The sequence below is a fragment of the Pempheris klunzingeri genome, chromosome 20, assembly GCF_042242105.1.
Source record: "Pempheris klunzingeri isolate RE-2024b chromosome 20, fPemKlu1.hap1, whole genome shotgun sequence".
NCBI classification, from domain to species: domain Eukaryota; kingdom Metazoa; phylum Chordata; class Actinopteri; order Acropomatiformes; family Pempheridae; genus Pempheris; species Pempheris klunzingeri.
This window is the reverse complement of record NC_092031.1, coordinates 20,492,306-20,511,077: the sequence shown is the minus strand read 5'-3', so window position 1 is coordinate 20,511,077 and position 18,772 is coordinate 20,492,306. Positions and strand designations below refer to the sequence as shown.

The 18,772-nt window shown below is 41.5% G+C and overlaps 1 protein-coding gene across 1 annotated transcript in view; it reads left to right on the top strand.

Moving 5' to 3' along the window:
- ryr2a (ryanodine receptor 2a (cardiac)) overlaps positions 1–18,772 on the top strand; it is a 154,758-nt gene that overhangs the window by 108,061 nt on the left and 27,925 nt on the right. The window contains exons 68-89 of the mRNA XM_070852298.1: positions 3,109–3,169; positions 4,979–5,217; positions 5,430–5,511; positions 5,996–6,126; positions 6,292–6,419; positions 6,833–7,025; positions 7,246–7,328; positions 7,964–8,121; positions 8,878–8,965; positions 9,483–9,575; positions 9,748–9,918; positions 12,365–12,424; positions 12,673–12,807; positions 13,795–13,907; positions 14,059–14,155; positions 15,117–15,223; positions 15,617–15,668; positions 15,765–15,815; positions 15,927–16,026; positions 16,858–16,937; positions 17,468–17,544; positions 18,310–18,383. Of these exons, the coding sequence (XP_070708399.1) occupies positions 3,109–3,169; positions 4,979–5,217; positions 5,430–5,511; positions 5,996–6,126; positions 6,292–6,419; positions 6,833–7,025; positions 7,246–7,328; positions 7,964–8,121; positions 8,878–8,965; positions 9,483–9,575; positions 9,748–9,918; positions 12,365–12,424; positions 12,673–12,807; positions 13,795–13,907; positions 14,059–14,155; positions 15,117–15,223; positions 15,617–15,668; positions 15,765–15,815; positions 15,927–16,026; positions 16,858–16,937; positions 17,468–17,544; positions 18,310–18,383 (2,373 nt within the window). The remainder of the gene's footprint in view (positions 1–3,108; positions 3,170–4,978; positions 5,218–5,429; positions 5,512–5,995; positions 6,127–6,291; positions 6,420–6,832; positions 7,026–7,245; positions 7,329–7,963; positions 8,122–8,877; positions 8,966–9,482; positions 9,576–9,747; positions 9,919–12,364; positions 12,425–12,672; positions 12,808–13,794; positions 13,908–14,058; positions 14,156–15,116; positions 15,224–15,616; positions 15,669–15,764; positions 15,816–15,926; positions 16,027–16,857; positions 16,938–17,467; positions 17,545–18,309; positions 18,384–18,772) is intronic.

The following is an 18,772-nucleotide window of genomic DNA, read 5'->3' as shown; positions in this document are numbered from 1 at the left end:
AGGACAAACTCTTAAACAGGAAGAAATCTTGAACAGAACTGGCCTCAGAGGTGGGTTCTGTTGAGGTCCGTGTTGGGTGGAGATTGGAGAGTAACTATATTGCTGATAATAGAAATATAATTAATGAGCAATATGGTAACAGCGAGTAATGTGACAATGATGAATATATTAATAATAATAACATGACAAATAGTGGTAAAAAGGGGTGACTGAAGATCTGCAGCAGCGATCCATAGAAGCCAGAGAACCGCAGCTAGGCGACCCGTGACCAGGATCCATGATAACCTCAGAGATGAGAAAAAAAAACAAAGGGCTCCAGGAAAGATACCAAGAAGAGCCCGGTGTGTCATGGGAAGTCCCCTGGCAGTCGAAGCCTATAGCAGCATAACGAGGGGCTTGTCCAAGGCCTGAACCCCGCCCTGATTGTTTCCTCCCGTGCTCCCTTCCCTGGTGTATATGTCTGCATTTCTCCCCTGTCCTGTGCCATATCATGTTGCGGCTTGTGTTGAGCATTCCACCAGTCTAGTCAGTGTTAGTATCTTGTTGAGAGTTTTTGAGTCAAGTCAGTAGTAAGTATTTTTTGATCGTGTCTGCTTCGTGCCTGATACAACAATAAACTGCACCTTTTTACCATCTGTTTGCCTCACGTTGAGCATTTGAGTCCATCTTCTTGGGTGTGCTTCTGGTTGTACCATTGTTGTACTTCCGAGGCACCTCTTTCTTCCCTACACCTTTCTGTAGCTCTGAGAGTTGACTTGCCTTGATTTTTTTTCCTTCAGCGTCACTTTCCATGGAGGATAATGCTTTGTGGCTTATCCTGTTCCATCTTGTAGCCAAGCATATCTAGGAACACTGTTTCTGTATTAGATCAACTGATTGGTGTCAGCTGTTGACCTAGGAGGGATAGTCTGTAGCACAGCATTCACATCTCCTAGCAGTACCTTGTTACTTGTTCCTGTTAGTCGCCAGCGGGGGTACTGATCTTTAATCTTGGGTAAGTCACTCTTTGAATGGAATCTCTCTCGTAAGAGCTTGTTGGCGCTTGGTACCCAATCTTGGAGATATTGATATCCCCCCCTCTGACCTGTCGTCCTGGTTCCCCCTTGCTGTAGCATGTTTGTTACACCTCTTCAATCTCCAGTTGTCATAGCGATCCTCATTTGCAGATGTTAAAACACTGAGCTAATAGTTGTTTCTTGGTTAGCTTAGATGTTGGGTTTCGAAGCAGCCATATCCCACATCCTCTGCATGTTACCCTTCTCGCTGGGATCACTTTGATAGTAGCATTCCGACAGATCCATATTCTCGGCCCTTGTCCACCTATGCTTCGTTCAAATGGCTAATTTCTCATCAGGTTGCCCTGGTTCCCCAGCACCAGACACGGACCTTGTTGACTTGGGCGCCGTCCGAGCCGGTATAACTCTTGTATTCGCGGTTTTACTCATCCTGAGGTACGCTAATAGCACCAAGGACCTTGCCTAAGGGTCCACACTGGGTATAGGTGTTATGTCGTGACCAGGATTCGCACTCCCAACCTCCGGAGTCAGCAGTCTTACCTACTGAAACGGGCTACTGGAACGATCCAAAAAGAAAATACACAAACGACTCCAAATGCATGGTTATGTTGCTCTGCGTCTGCTAGATAAAGGCAAATGTTTGCTAACATAAATGCTGCATCTATATAGCACTTATACTAAGGGTTTTGCAATTTGTCTCTCTCACACACACACGCCGCACGCCACACCATACACACACGCGCGCGCACACACACACAAACTGTACCAAACTTATGAAAGACAAACATAACCAGTACTTTATCATTGCTATGTTTCAACCACAACGTGTTACAGATAAATGGTATGATATGAACATATATGCAATTAATCAGACCGTTATTTACCATCATTTTGTCATCATGTATGAAGTGGTGTCTGTTGTAATTGGTGTTAGGAAAAAGTAAAAGAACCCTGTGAAGTCTCCTTGTAAAGAAAGTTTCAGTTTACTTTAGGTGTTACTCATCAATGTGCTTCACATGTATCCTTGAGGACTAGCAAACATATTAAATCCCTCTCGATCTTCCATAAAACATTAAAGTTGGAAATCTGCATTTACCTGGCACATTGTTGTGTTTCTTGACATATTGCCACCTGCCGATCAGTGTAATAGTGTGAAATTATCGGTAGGAATGTCAAGTCAAACCCAGCTGAACCAATATATATCTGTGTTAAGATCTAAAGTTACTGTCAACAGAAACGTTTTCTATCTTAGACACATTACAGAATGAGTGATTCTGCAGAGTTTTGCGTCGATGTACAACTATGTGCCACAGCATGTGTGTTTGTGTGAGACAGAGAGGATGAACATGAGAAACACATCAGCATCCTTGCCTGTGTGTGCATGCATGCATGATATTGTGTGTGTCCTCACCCTCTGCTCAGCAGCTGTGTGTTTTGTGTCGTTTGTATTGCAACTTGTTGCATCATATCCCAGTGCTGAGAGCATCCCACCATGTTATTCTCTCAAAGTAAAAAGATGTTCCACCTCTGTTTAGTGTGCAGACATATGGATAAAGAAGATGTTTATTTTTGGTATTTGTTTGGCTGTCAGGGATGTTGCTTGACAGCATGAAAGGCTTGGAGATGATGAGCTTTTAAAATCCCCTCTCTTTTAAGCTTTTATTTGTAAAGGAGCATCTTTTCTTTGAATGTGACATTCTGCTGTGCTATTTACTAAAGCAAATACATGACGGATGTGATTTCTTCAAATTAGATTTTCTTAGACAGACAGCTCCTTTTGATTTGAAGAGGAAACACTGTTTTGTTGTTCTAGTGTTCTGTACTCTCTCTCTTTAAGACTTTTTCTGTTTTATAACATTAAACATCATGATACATTGGATGATGTACATAGGAAGTGTTAGTCACAGAATGGTGTCCTTTGATTTACACGTATGATTCACAGTTGAATTTACTATAGTTTCAGTTGTCAGACTCTTGGTTCAGTGTACTGCAGTGTTTGACTCTTCATATTTCTGACAGATAGGAACCTCAGAACCTACCCAGTAGCTACAGTGGGTCATCTGTTTATCATGAAATCCTGTCTACTCTCCAGGTAATAATGCCATATCCATCGTCAACTGTCTGCAGATACTGGGACAAAGCCTGGATGCCAGGTAAGGAAAGACATGAACAATGATGTGTGTGTGTGTGTGTGTGTGTGTGTGTCCAAGCTAGTGTTGAAGGACACATCATATGCATGTTGCCCCATTGTGTTAAGATGGAAGCACCCACTGGAAGCATACAAATTGTGCGACATTGTCTCCTCCATTTCTCACTCGTCGCAGTGGGGGTGTCAATTCTTGCCTAATGCACAAGCCACCACGCACATTTCCTAACATAAATTAAGTTGAACATTTTCAACTTTCAATCTCTCTCTTTTTCTGTATCATTGCTCAGTCCTGTGTTGCCTGGAATCCCACGATTCCGTGTGAAACAATTAGTTAGACAATTAATATGCTGCCTCATATGGCGGCACCAAACTGTTGTGCTAATGGTACCTTGTCTGGGGCAAGTTGGCTATCAAAAATAAATAATAACCATTTACACCATTAGTTTGGCGTGCTAATGCTTATTTGACAAAGACTCCAGTGTATCATTATTGGTGAAATCTAGTGAAACACATACACAGAATCACTAGTGGAAAGTACTTAAATTAGTCTGAGCTTCTTGTACTTCACTTGAGCACTATATGTCATGGCCACAACTCTGTGTGGGTTTGATTCCCTTGAATCAACACGCAGAGTTAATTCAGTTCATCTTTAAATGAACAGTTTGTGGCAGGTGGTGTAAGTGGTGTACAGCAGTGGTGCACAAAATGCACTGTTCAGCAATTCAGTCATGTTTTGGAAAGTAGAACTGAAGAACTGCATATGCTTAGTATCTGTCCCACACTGTTAGGCCAAACAAGACAACTGAACCAACTTCATGAAGATGAAGCTCACAAGACCTGTCTGTCCTAAGCCCCTCCCACCAGTTATATGCATGTAGTTCACACATGTGATAAACCTGCAGACACAACCTAACCACTGCAACAGGTGTACGCTTCAATCGCCCCAATCACAATTGTGATCCTGATGCCGTTATAGAACGCTACATAAACAGGAACTTGAATTAGCCGCAGCCATGAGCCTTTGGCTAGCAGGTGGCTAAACTGTTCAACATAACCTCTGAACTGTTTTCATCGTAAATCTACATCGACAATGCATGGATTTATTGAAAGAAGTCTTATAATGCCGTTAAATGAATGACGCAACCTAATGACCTATTGCAAAACATTTAGATATTACAGGATAATGAACTTAGCAACTTCATTGCTCTCTCAATCTGTTTATCTCTCAGAACAAGTTAATATCTGTGATAACGACTCATGGAATATTGCTTTTGTTGTCAGTCTCTCTTTTAGAATCTCTGTTAGATAGGTCAGTCAGTTTTCTTTTCCTTTGGTTGCCGTGAAGTGTGGATAGTTGTTGCCGATGCTGGAATAGCAACTTTTTCTGCAGGATTTTCCACCATTGAATTGGGCTTTCGTCAACACCTGAAGAGATCAGGTGGAAGGGACATGCACACACATCTGCGTTTGTAGAACAGTCAGTGGGAGAGCTCTCTCTCTTAGGTGACTTGTGATTGGCCAAAGCCTCCCAATATAAGCTACATTTTCTAAAGCCTGTAATCGGAGCCAAGAGGAGGTGCAGCAGTCTAGTTTTCTCTCAGACAACTTGAATTACAATTTGCTGAAAGGTTATTATAATAGCACATTGCACCAATAATAAACTGCCTAAGAGAGCTTTAAATGTCATTAAGATTGAAGTCATTTTAACATAACCCAATGTGGCTGGGAAGTGATAAGCAATTGCAATTGCAAAGTATATTGAATACAGTTGGTTAGAGTAAGTATATCTTGTAAACTCTCCCTCTTATATTAGGACAGTGATGAAGACTGGTTTGGAGTCAGTGAAGGCAGCACTGCGGTCGTACTTCGACAGTGCAGCAGAAGATCTGGAGAAGACGCAGGAGAACCTGAAGCTCGGTCAGTTTACCCACAGCAGAGAGCAGCCGCGAGGTGTCACACAGATCATCAACTACACTACCTTCGCCCTGCTGCCTGTCCTCTCCTCCCTGTTTGAACACATCGGACAGAACATGTTTGGAGAAGACCTCATACGTGTGTACTCGTGGTGTTCCTTTATGTTTGTTTGGGGCATCAAATGTGAAATCCTAACAGTTAATGTTTTCAGATGTTTTCTTCTTGAGGATGATGTCAAAATAGGTTCCCGTTTCATTCTAATGCAAAACTTAATAGTTGGTCATTTATAGTGAAGACATAGGATGCACATAAGTTAGTAAGTTCTTTCTCGTTTCTCTCTCTTCCTCTAGTGGATGATGTCCAGATTTTCTGCTACAGAATCCTCAACAGCCTCTACTTACTGGGAACCAACAAAAGCATCTATGTTGAGAGGTAAAATACTGACGGTATTATAGTATACAGTGTTTCTTCCACATCTATATAGGTTTGAAGTACTGTGCAGAGTGTTTTTTGCAGAGAACATTGCATCACTTTGCAAGATTATATAACCCTATCCAGCCTCAGCACACCAGAGGTTGCTGCTTACTGTGCATTACGCCTGCAGTGGATGACCTCATCAAATTATACTTTGCCATCAGAGACAGCAAAAAGGAAACGCTCATAATTTTAAACACAATTCTTCTCGTACATTTACCACTTTACCACGGTCTAAAGACAGAGTATCAGTACTCCTTGGAAAAGAGACTGGCTTCAGAGGAGCCAATCAATTCAAAGTATTGGTTTTTTCTATAGACAAAATAAGGAATATTGCCTATTCATTTTGACTTTGCTTAATCTATATATCTGAAAAAATGGATCAGATGATTGATAATGAAATAATGATTACTTGTCTTTCCTTGTCTCCTCTCCTCTCCAGACAGCGTCCAGCATTAGGGAAGTGTTTAGCTGCCTTCTCAGCAGCCTTCCCTGTTGCTTTCCTGGAGCCTCACATCAACAAATTCAACAGCTTCTCTATCTACAACAGCAAAGGAGCCAAAGACAGAGGGGGTACTGCTGAATGTGGTTTTTACATTCGTGATTAGCAGTTCTGTGTGCTTGCATTTCACACAAGGGGGCTGAATTATGAATGTTACATCATTTATACAACCATATTTCTCTTTGCTGTATATTCTCTTTGCTATGTGGGTTAGCGTTTCTCTGTCCACCTCTCAGCTCTAGGTCTTCCAGGGCAGGTTGCGGAGGTTTGTCCTCTAATTCCCAACTTAGAGAAGTCTTTGGAAGAGATCATGGAGTTGGCAGAGTCTGGCATGAGATACACTCAGATGCCTCATGTCATGGAGGTGGGATATGTAACTAACTGTTAAAAATGCTTATCAAACTTGTAAGTTGTACCCATATACACTCGACTTTCTTTTCTTCCTCTCATCCCCAAATCATCCACGTTAAGTATCAGTGGTCATCTTTCCATTTTCCCTTAGCTAAAGCTTCCAGACTGGAGCTGGTGCCCTGGCACTTCACTGTTGGCTCCCCTCTGCTACTAAATAGTTAAATGGTTTCAATTTTGATTTAGATTTATTTCCCCATGGGAATTCATAAAACTAAATTTAAACCTAACTAATCAGACTATTTGGTTTTACACAATATGTATATCTACAGCTATAGTTTTTATAGAGTTATAGAATGACAGTGTGCACAGCCAGTAGTCCATCTTGTGATAGCTTCACCTGAAGTATGTATTCTTCCTTTTCTGTAGGTGGTGTTGCCGATGTTGTGTAGCTACATGTCTCACTGGTGGGATCATGGACCAGAGAGCAACACAGAAAAAGCTGACAGCTGCTGTACCTCTGTGACCTCTGAACACATGAACACCCTGCTGGGAAACATTCTCAAGATCATCTACAACAACCTGGGAATAGATGAAGGAGCGTGGATGAAAAGACTAGCTGGTAAACTCAACACCCTCCCCCTCTCTCTCTCACTCATTGTAACTGACGACTAATGACATGAATTAAAATTTAAGGTAACAGTGGGGCAGTATAGGTTCCCAGGAAGCCATTGTATTCCAGCGCAATTTTTCTGAAAATATCAAACTTAACAATGAAGCTAAATGGAAATATATTGTTCTATGCTTATTCACTGAGCCCCATCTCTGTCCCTGCTTCAAAGTCTTCTCTCAGCCGATCATCAGCAAGGCCAAAGCCCAGCTGCTCAAGACCCACTTCCTGCCTCTGATGGAGAAACTGAAAAAAGTGAGTAATTTTATTGTGCTATAGATTCTTCTTCTTATTATTATTAGTAGTAGTAGTATTACTATGTTATTTAGCTCATTACCTCAAATAATACATACTATTACAGTATATATGGCCTATAATGTAATGTAAATGATTTGACAGTTAAGTTTGTAAATCTAATGCAGTGTTTTGAAAGAGTTTTTAATATCTGAATATTTCACTCATATTCACACCACATAAGGTGAAAGTGTTCCTAAAATATGCTTTTACTGCTATTTAATGTCAGTGCGAGTCACTGTAAGGCTCCCTGGCCTGGGTTTTTTTTCTCTGACACTTGTACAGCTGGTGCAGGTCTTCCTGAATCATCCTGAAGAGATTCGTTTTGCAGTAATGACCGTCACCTGCTGTACATTACTACATGGCTTTGCACTAAAGAAATCAATGATTTGACAGAAAATGTTGATTAAAAAATGATTTTAAATGTTTTTTTTATTGTTTCTGCTATCAGAACTGCATCCATGCGAATGCAAAGTATGATAATTTCCTAAGAGCATTAAGGAATTCAAAGTAGGATTTTGATACTACTTCTTCTTAGATCACAATGTGTTTATTGTTGAAATGAAGAGAAAGCAATCTGTGACACTGCCCTGTAGAAAGCAGCAGTTGTTCTGATGGATGAGGAACAAAGCAAGGCGGAGGGGAGGGGTGAGATGTCGGAGACGGAGCTTCTCATCATGGATCAGTTCACCGTACTCGTCAGAGACCTGTACGCGTTCTACCCTCTCCTCATACGATTTGTTGACTACAACAGGTACGGTGTTCTGACTGGATGCTTCCAGCACTTCTCTGCTTGTATTTGAGCATTCTAACACACACATGTCCTACATTATAAATGAGTGACTGTATAAATGTGATACTAGCCTATATGCTAGTCCAGCAGATGCTAACACTAAGCTGTTTATTTGCTTTATTGTGGAAAAAAGGATGACAGAATCAACAGCAGAAGTCAATGTCTACAAATGGAAAACTTTGTTGTGCTCTTTGAAATGAACAAAAGTTGTGTTGCATACCAGAAGGCATCATGTAAATCCTTGAGCTGTAACAAACGTGTCGAGCGCATTTCCTTCCTCATAAAACAGTAGATAAAAAGTCTTTTAAATCCTGCACTGTTTACAGCCATATTTACTAGCTTGCAGTCATCTTCTTCCCTGTCCACGCTGTGCCTTGCTGCATATTTAGACTTGTTGCTGCTGGTTCGATCCCTGGCTCCTAAGTCAGCATGTCGAAGTGTAGATTCCTCCTGTGTGAATGGATGAATGAGGATGTGATATAAAAGTGCTTTGAGTAGTCGAAATGACTAGAAAGGAGCTGTACAAATACATTTTACCTCTATATTGCATCAGCTGTATGCACACGTGTGTCCTCGTGCATGTGCAAGAGACAAACAAAGCATAGACCCACTCAAAAAATCAAAAAAAAGATGCCATAGTGTTACAAGAGCTCTAAAACTCCTTAGGGAATCCTAAAGTAGTGCCACTATCACTAAACTGCCTTTATGCACTGACAGGGCTAGATGGCTGAAAGAATCCAACCCAGAGGCTGAGGAGCTGTTCCGCATGGTGGCCGAGGTTTTCATCTTCTGGGCCAAGTCTCATGTAAGACAGTCGCTGCAGAAAACACACGAACATGCTGCTGATTTTAAATGACATAGTGAGAGGTAGACAAGGGAGCACTGGATGAGATCTAATGATATGTGAACAACCCATTTTATCAGTTTCCTAAAACTCTTACTATTTGTGATATTTGGTGCATAATCAAATGACTAAGTACTGCCACCCCATCCCAGTCTGCAGCTCCATGAACTTAACGGCCACACACAGAACTGAAGATCACGTATTGTCTCTGGACCCACAAACACATTACCTCCATTTGAACCATTTAGATCCAGCGTACTTTATATGTCATGCTAGCAACTGTGACTATGCCGATGTTTAGCAGGTACAATGATCACCATCTTAGCAGTCAGTTTAGCAGATCAGAGATATTTTACATAAAACCACAAAAGTCCACCTGCTGGTGAATAGAGATCAGTTTGTATGTGATCTCTACTTAAACACAGCGTGGAAGGCCATGGCTGTGTGTTTACAAATGATGTTATGTTGTCATCTGCAGAACTTCAAGAGAGAAGAGCAGAACTTTGTGGTCCAGAATGAAATCAACAACATGTCTTTCCTCATCAGTGACACCAAGTGTAAGATGTCAAAGGTATGGACTCATACATAGAGGAGGTGTGGAGGGAATCAAAGTTCATGTTAGAAGTTAACTTATTGCTTTGCCTGTATGTTTGTGTCAGTTCAAGTTTACAGTTAAGGAAAAACATAGCATGAAACTTGGCTGACATTTTTGTGCTTTTCTTGTCTTCTGCTTTTTGACTTAGGGAATAGTTTCAGACCAAGAGAGGAAGAAGATGAAGAGGAAGGGAGATCGATACTCAATGCAGACGAGTCTTATCGTTGCAACTCTGAAGCGCCTGCTGCCTGTTGGACTCAACATCTGTGCTCCTGGAGAACAAGAGCTCATCGCGCTGGCTAAAAACCGCTTCACCCAGGTGGGAAAAGGTGTTTTCTTGTACTTTCTACCGAAGCAGTAGTCCAAAAGGGTGCAAGGGCAGATTGTAAAAGTGGAAAACAGTTTATCCAGCAAGCATGCAAAGACAGACCATGGCAGCTGTGATAGTAACAAAAAAAAGAGGGTCACAAGGATTGAGCAACATTTGTTTGTGGAAAAGTAGAGCGGAGTGAATCAAGTCTGAGCTCTGCCCCTGCCTGAAATGTTGGCTTCAGTGCTGATTACAACCTATTTCTCTGATGTGTCCAACATGAAGTAACAAACTATGAAATATGCAACACCTTGTAGCTTTGTTGTTTTGCACGAACATATTTCAAAAAGGCTACAAATTACTGGAAAACATACAGACACATTGTTTAAAGCTCAAAATAAGAAAATCTCTCTTTGGCAGAATGTATTTCACACTGTATTCAAGTAAAAACATATTCCAGTGTGGCGTGTTTGTCTTAAAAATATAAAGACACGAGTCACCTTTTAGTTTGGCCCTGTACAGGAAAATACACAAACAGTAGCAGTGCAAACCTTTGGTACAATTTACAATTGGCACAGTGATGCGTGCTCTCCTCCTGGATCCACTCTTCCATCGCCTTGCGTCCCATCCCAAAATCTCTCAGTGTTGGGAGGGTGAAACGTTGCAACTGCCGCCAGCACTCTCCATTACTGATCGCCAAACCAGAGTCCTTGGTTACTCTGAAGAAGTCATCTGCCTGGTCCACCAGTGCCTCCTTCACTGCATCATTCCCCCCCCCAAGAACCACAGCGCGCTGATAGCCCAGGTGTGCGGTCACCACAGGGCCATAGCTTTCACTCGGCTTTAGCAGAGGTTTGAATGGGGCTTTTCTGTCCAGCTGCAGCAGGTTTCCTATGACAGGCAGGCCAGAGGATCTGGAGGTAAACGAAACCTTCGCAGTCTTCAGGCTCAATGGCCCCAGCAAAACAAAGTGATATGATATGAAACATCCAAATAACAAGGGGCTATATAAACCAACTAAATTTACCAATGATCTTTGCTGTGGATGGCACTATGAAGAGGTTAGGGTTGGAGTCATGAACATTATGGTGAAGGTTTTGGGAAATGTACATGTGCGTTGAGTCTTTTTTTTCCTCTGACCTCTGTCATTTAAAGCTGCAAATCAAACTTCAGCCACCGCAGTAAATCTGTCATGAAGCCGTACTGCTGGTAGCTTAGCCCCAAAACATTTGACAGACCAACTTGTACAAGATGAAACAATCAGACCTCTTGGATCCTCTGCAGAACATTTGCTTGCTGTACCAACACTGAGATCAATGATCAGCTTAAATTCCTGTTATTTTCTGCTGCTTTCTAACAATGTGATTATTACTTTTATTTTGATGTTATGTCATATGATGGACACTTATTTCACTCGATCTTGTAAAGTTTCTTCCAATTCCTCTTTAAAGTTGAAATCTTTGTAAAACACGTTGAAACTGACTCTGTTATGCGGAACCGAACTGGATGAACCCACAATACAGACGGACACAGACAATGGTAGGAGACTGGTTAGTTTATTTGCAACAGGGCAGGAGGTAGTAGCTGGGAAGGGCAGGCTGGTGGAGTGAGGGACTGGACCGTGGTGGAGACCGGGGGGAGCAGGCTGGAGAAGAGGGAACAGGGCCGGAGGGGAGACCAGGTGGGAGCAGGCTGGAGAAGAGGGAACAGGGCCGGAGGGGAGACCAGGAGGGAACAGGGCTGGAGGAGAGACCAGGAGGGAGCAGGCTGGAGAAGAGGGAACAGGGCCGGAGGGGAGAGCAGGAGGGAGCAGGCTGGAGAAGAGGGAGCAGGGCTGGAGGAGAGACCAGGAGGGAGCAGGCTGGAGAAGAGGGAGCAGGGCTGGAGGAGAGAGCAGGAGGGAGCAGGCTGGAGAAGAGGGAGCAGGGCCGGAGGGGAGCGGAGACCTGGGGGAGCAAACCGGAGAGGGAGACTGGACCGAGACAAGGGACAAATGCAGAAGCTAGTGCTAGAAAATCTGGAGAGAAGGAGCCGGAAGTTACCATACGGGAACGGACAATCTGGCAGTGAGTGAAAGCGTGAACAGGGTTTATGAAGACAGGGGAGGAGGAGGTGGCTGATTACTGATTAGGAACAGGTGTGATTATTGCAGGTGTGTGGGTGGATGACCGGGAGTAACCCTCCTGACTCCGCTCCGGCGACAGACAGGGGGAGACAAAACACACAAGAGGGAGAGAGACAAAACACACAGGAGGGAGAGAGACAGCAGGATCATGACAGACTCATGTATAAATTGAGCTATATACTGAAGTAAATCTGCTTTGCCTTTTCTCTGATGATTTAATAGGGCTGCTAAATGACATCAATATTGTTTGCTTATGATATTACTACAGTTCAAGACCTGTTATTTAATGTGTACCTTTGTCATTCAATGGACCATATATCACCTCAACAGAAAGATACAGAGGATGAAGTTCGAGAGATCATCAGGAACAATCTTCACTTACAAGGAAAGGTAAGAATACTTTCAATGTTTTGCAGTTACAGCTGTGATCAACTGAAGGTGGTGGCATGCTTCATATTTACTGTGTCGAGAAATTAAAAGGTCAGTCTGAATGGTAGCCCCAACAGTTGGTCCCCAATCTATCTTAAATCCTCATCTACAATATAATTTGGCCCAAGTGCTTATATACAGTCAAACACACAGAGGATGTGACTTAAAATGTGTGTGAGACTGTGAACTTCTATATGTGTCTTGTACAGCTAGAGGACCCAGCTATTCGTTGGCAGATGGCTCTGTACAGAGACCTCCCGAACCACTATGCGGACACCTCTGACCCAGTGAAGACTGTGGAGAGAATCCTGGACATCGCTCATGTTCTCTTCCACCTAGACCAGGTGTGTGTGCATTTTCTATGCTTATCGGGACCATTTCCAGTATAAACACCAACCTTGTCAGGACCAGCAGTGGACAGGTTAGGTTAGGGTTAGGCATGAATTGGTTATGGTTAAAGGACGACTCCTGTAAACCATATTTTGGAATAAGCGTTGGGTACAAATGAACAGTTACTTTATGAACTGGTCCAGTAGATCGCCTCCACAGGAAGCTGAGAGCAGGTGGCAATGAGACATAATGGCTATCATTCTGAGAAACTGAGCCCAAGCAAAGTACGTCCACAAAGTGTTGTTTTGCCTGAAAGGCTCAGATTGTTTCTGACAACATTACAGAAAGGCTCCCAACAGAGATGCAAGATCCTTTTTTTTTAAATCAGAAAAAGGTGTCATATTGCTTGGTTCAAAGTCACCAGACTCCAATGGTAAAAACATTTTACACAGGAGTTGCTAGTCTACAAGCTTTCTTGATCACTTGGTTTAATTGTGTTATTGTGTGATTGTGGTGTTTTAAAGGGTTAGTTCTGATCCAGCACAATTTTTGTGTAATACACAATAATACAAACAACCTAACTGATCAATGCAGCGGTAGACCAGTAATTCATTCGAATGGTTTTGATGGTTAAACAAAATGTATCTTACTGGTCTACTACTGTAGGGATCCATTCCATAATGTTATCAGACACATGAAACAACAATCTGAGCCTGTACATTTAGTTGGCGTGCTTTGATTTGTGGAAGTGATCTACTGAACCAATTCAAAAAGTTTCAATCACTTTGATGCACTGTATCTTTGTGTCCCTCCTGAAGAAGACAAGAAGAGAATCTGGCGCTCTTAGATGAGCTGATGTAATTGGCCATTATTCACGTTTTAGACAGCAATTATTCATTAAACTCAATAAGGTTTGCAAATGCACACACCAACTAGTTGTCCTAGTGGTATGGGCAATCTGAAAGTCTTTCATACTGAGTGGGTCAGTTTGTGTGTTTCAGGTCGAGCATCCCCAGCGCAGTAAGAAGGCTGTGTGGCACAAGCTGCTGTCCAAACAGAGGAAGAGAGCAGTGGTTGCTTGTTTCAGGATGGCACCGCTCTATAACTTGCCGAGGTAAGTTATGCATCTAGGCACATCAGCTCCCACGTGCAGAATATACAGAGCATGCACATGTGTGTACCGTATGGCTGGTGTATCTTGTAAAAAGGACTTGTGAAAATACTATTCATGTTTTCTTCCTGCTGTTTTTATTCCCCCAAACAAGGCACCGGGCTGTCAACTTGTTCCTGCAGGGCTATGAGAAATCCTGGATTGAGGCAGAGGAACACTACTTTGAAGATAAACTCATAGAGGACCTTGCTGTTAGTGCATTTCTATATATATGTAAAACAAGTAGAATTGTTTTGACCCAATTTTGGAAACATTTCTTCTACTTTGAGGAAAAATGAGTCCTCAAAGGTTGACTCAGTTATTTTTAAACCGTGGTCCTATTTTTTTTTTTACATATTTTGGGTTCAAAATTATAGAACCAATGGTTTTGGAACTGGTACGGTAGATTGCCTCAGCCAGCAGCAATATAATTCCTTGGGGCAACTGCATCAGATCAATAGCTTATGGTTAAAGGATGACTCTGATGTTTTTAAACCTATTTTTACATATTTTGGATTTAAATGAGCTTTAGGAATCGGTTCAGTATATTGCCTCTGCCTGTAGCTAAGAGCGGGTGGCAAACAGGCTACAATGGCTGCAATGTAGTCCTTCAGAGCAATTGCATCGGATCAAAGTATGTCCACTGAAAATGCTCTTTTTTCGCTAAAGACTGGCTCAGATTGTTATTCAAAGTGTCTGACAACATTTTACGGACAGGAACCATACAGAGATAGACTTGTAATATTCTTTTGTTTAACCAGAAACAACCATTATAATGCTTTCTCTGTTGTGTTGCTCAATTCAAAGCCACCAGATTGACTTGTTTGGATCCAACACAATATTTGTGTAACACACAGTAACACATGCTAACTAATAAAACTGAGTGATCAGGGCAGCAAGAGGCCAACCACAGTGTTCTACAGCTACAATAACCACCACACTCCACTGACATAGTGTAATACAATGATTGTTTCTGCTTAAACAAAAAGGATCTATACACCTGTAGGGGTCTGTTTTGTAATGTTGTCAGACCTTTTTTACCTACTAATCATTTTAAACGCAATATGTAAGAATAGGGCCCAGGTTTCAAAATCTCAGATACCTTTTTAAGGCTGCTGTGTTTTCCCGTGTATAACATAGAGACTCCTGTGATTGTGTGATGTGTGTTTTCAGAAACCAGGCGAACAGGAGCCGTGTGATGAAGAGGAAGGGGTGAAACACATTGATCCACTTCATCAGCTCATTCAGCTGTTCAGCAGAACGGCCCTCACAGAGAAGTGGTGGGTTCTCGTAGATTTCTGTAAGATGCAAGGTCCCACTGGATCTGAGGTATAAGAGTTAGCGCTAGTAATTCAGCCGACAGCTGCCTGCTGTGCCAGGCAGAAACAGACAGAACAGTTGGCTTTTAGGAGCTCCAGGGTAGGAAGAGGACGCTTTTCATTTGCTTCCAGCCAGCACATTTAGAATTCAAACAAGTAATTTGCTGTGGCTAAGAGTTTTATCCTGCTGCCCCTGATTTTCAGTGGGAGCAACAGTACCAGTGGACTTCTCACATAGGCAGGGTCATTTGAGTCAATGCCGTGATTTAAAAAAAAAAAATGCAGCTTAAATGATAAAATATGTTCAGTCAAACTGTGTGTGTGTGTGTGTGTGTGTGTGTGTGTTTCCTGCAGTAAACTGGATGAGGACAATCTCTATATGGCCTATGCTGACATCATGGCTAAGGTACTCACACATAGAGATAAACTTTTCCTTGATTAGAAGTGAATCACCTTTGTTGTCACAGTACGATGATAGTGATGATCTTTTTCACTCCCTCAGAGCTGTCACGATGAAGAGGATGAGGATGGAGAGGAAGTGAAGAGCTTTGAAGTAGGTGACCAGTCACTGTGTTCGCCCATCTGTCAGTGCCCACCACGGTCTTGGCTATGAATCGGTATGCCACTGCCTGTCACACACACGTGTCGTCTTTCATCTACCTAGGAGAAGGAGATGGAGAAGCAGAAGCTGTTGTATCAGCAGGCGCGGCTGCATGACCGTGGAGCTGCTGAGATGGTGCTTCAAACCATCAGCGCCAGCAAAGGTAAGTTTCACGTACTGAAGGTTTTGCTTACATAAGTAAGATAATGGAGCTATGAGAAACATATTGCAAAGATTCTATCTTCAAAAATGTTATTATTATTTATTTTTGATAACATGTCCCTTGTATTTCATATTGGGTAAATTCTTTCCAGAAAAACTGCATTTCAAGGCATGATCAACATCTTTTCTCATGTTCTTTTTCATTCTTTCTCATTTGGAAACTAATATAAAAACACTTCTTTTTTTAAAAAAAAAAACCTGCTCTACTTCCTGCCTCTCTTTCCCCTCACCTGCTGAAAGCTCAATGCCTGACTCTGCCTCACCCCGTGCACTGTTACCTAGTGTGGAAGAGGGCTGAAAATTAGAGGAAGCAAGTCCCACTGTCCTCCACAAAGGGGAGTGGGTTAAAATGGATATTTAAGTTGGACCATCATTTCCAAATTGAATATCATGCTGCTTTGAAGAAGAGAACCAGAGACTTGGGTAACAAAGTGAGAAGTAGGGTCCATTTTTATGGACTTCGAGACGAAGTTTCTAGACGAGTTTCCCCCTGCTGGCCATTAGAAAGAAAGAAAGCAGGTTGAAGGCACTAATGTGTTGGCTTCACTTTTCAGACCCTGAAAGCCACTTCTTTTATACAGTATATATCTTTTTTCATTTGACCTGAAACTCTATTGCAGAATATAGAATGATTCTACTACTGTGTTTATTACAAGCTCCTCTGCATAACACTATTAAAGTTATTAAAATGCAAAGGCGCACTGACTTAGAACAGAAATTTCTAGACTGCGGTAGATAAAAGTCATTTCTGTGTGTGGTTCCCTCTCACAAGGTGAGATGGGTCCGATGGTGGCCTCTACTCTGAAGCTGGGCATAGCAATTCTCAATGGAGGAAACTCTACTGTACAGCAGGTATTTCAGTGTTTAGTCACCTTTGTCTCTGTCATATATAGTTATATGATTCTAATATTGTTAAAGTTATATACTCTGCAGCCACTTTATTAGGTACACCGTAAATCTGAATGCAGTCCAATACAACAATTAAATGTGTTTTAAATGTGCTTTAGCACTGTGGTTGGAGTTAGTAATGGCATTGTACTGGACTACATTGCACTAACTGAGTTACACCTCTCAATACAATGTAGACCAGTGCAACAGCACCATTGAACATAACCTCAGTAATGATCATTTAAGTGAATTCATAGATTTCTGACAATGTCAACACATGGACATAATGTATAATAATGAGCTTTATGAAGATAAATGTTATAGCAGGGGGCTGAATACCTGTCCAATCCAGTATTCCTCTGAAATGTATTTGTGTTTGCTGAGACCCTGTCAAGAGGTGCTGTTTCATGTTAATGAAGGACTCAGACCGTGCTGTGTAGTTGTTCATTTTGTTGTGCCCATTGTCGTGTTTGGTCTTTCTCTGCCTCTGACAGAAAATGCTGGATTATCTCAAAGACAAGAAGGATGTGGGCTTTTTTCAGAGTCTGGCTGGTCTGATGCAGTCGTGCAGGTAACTCTCCAAAGTCTTGCTGCTCAGGGCTAAAAAACTGTCTCACTCAAAGTGTATTTAGATAAAAGGTGATGAAAATAGTAATAGTAATAATAGTAATAAGAGTTAGTGACAGTGCAGACAAGTAGATATTGAAGGGGATACGGACAGACCATGGATAGCCATTTACATTTCAGATGCAATTCATAGTAGGAAAATGTAGGAAGATGTATCTCTTACAAATATCATTAGTAGCATGAGACAAAGAAATTCCAATAATATGGCTTAAAAAGACTGATTTTTCAATTGAATGATCATATAAATAATATTCATCTAAGATATATGAAACCTTAGATATAATGTCTAATATATGATAAATGAAACTGGCAACCGCAAAATATTTCTAATTAACCAATTTTCTAATTAAAACAACAATTCCCTCCAGTAATGAATGTGGAATACTGTCTGTTATGATCTTACAGTGCGACTAACTTGGTGCAGTTTAGGAGCCATTTATTATTTTAGGTTGTTTTGCAAAATGTGGAGAAAGTTTTAGATAATTGTTCAATCCAAGCCCATGTTAATTCTCTCCATGCACATACATCAATTCAGTTAAGACCTTAAGCCATCCACAAAAATGCAAATGAGCATTCCTTTAAGGAGACACTTCTTGAACTCAGCCATCATTATCATGATCTTTTCAGTATTATGCATACATTAACACCATTATTTATTTTGCGCTGAAGGTCTGAAGGGAGCACAAAATGATCATCATTTTCGTTTCAGTGTTCTGGATCTTAACGCGTTTGAGAGGCAGAACAAAGCAGAAGGACTGGGAATGGTGACAGAGGAGGGATCAGGTAAGCTTCACTCTGTTTACACCTCACTGACTTATTTTTGTATAGTCACAGCAGTAGAAAGAAAAGTTCAATGAATATTTCATTTGAATATAAAATGCTTTTCCTTACCAGGCGCTAGTAAAATTCTTAAATGTCACTTCATAAATGTGCCTTTGAAAATCCAGAAGTCTGTTTGCTGAAATCAGTGGTTTCACGTTTGAACACTAAAAGGTAGATTCTGAGGTAGCTAAAGGAAAATCTTTTCTTAGTCCAACTCAAAATATTAACATTTCCCATGAAAAGACTGTGCATGTCCAGGAGTGGTCCCCAGCACTGGTAACCCTGTAGACAGTGATTATTAAAGTAGTAGTGCTAGAAAAAGACTCCCTGGTATCACATCTTGTTCATTC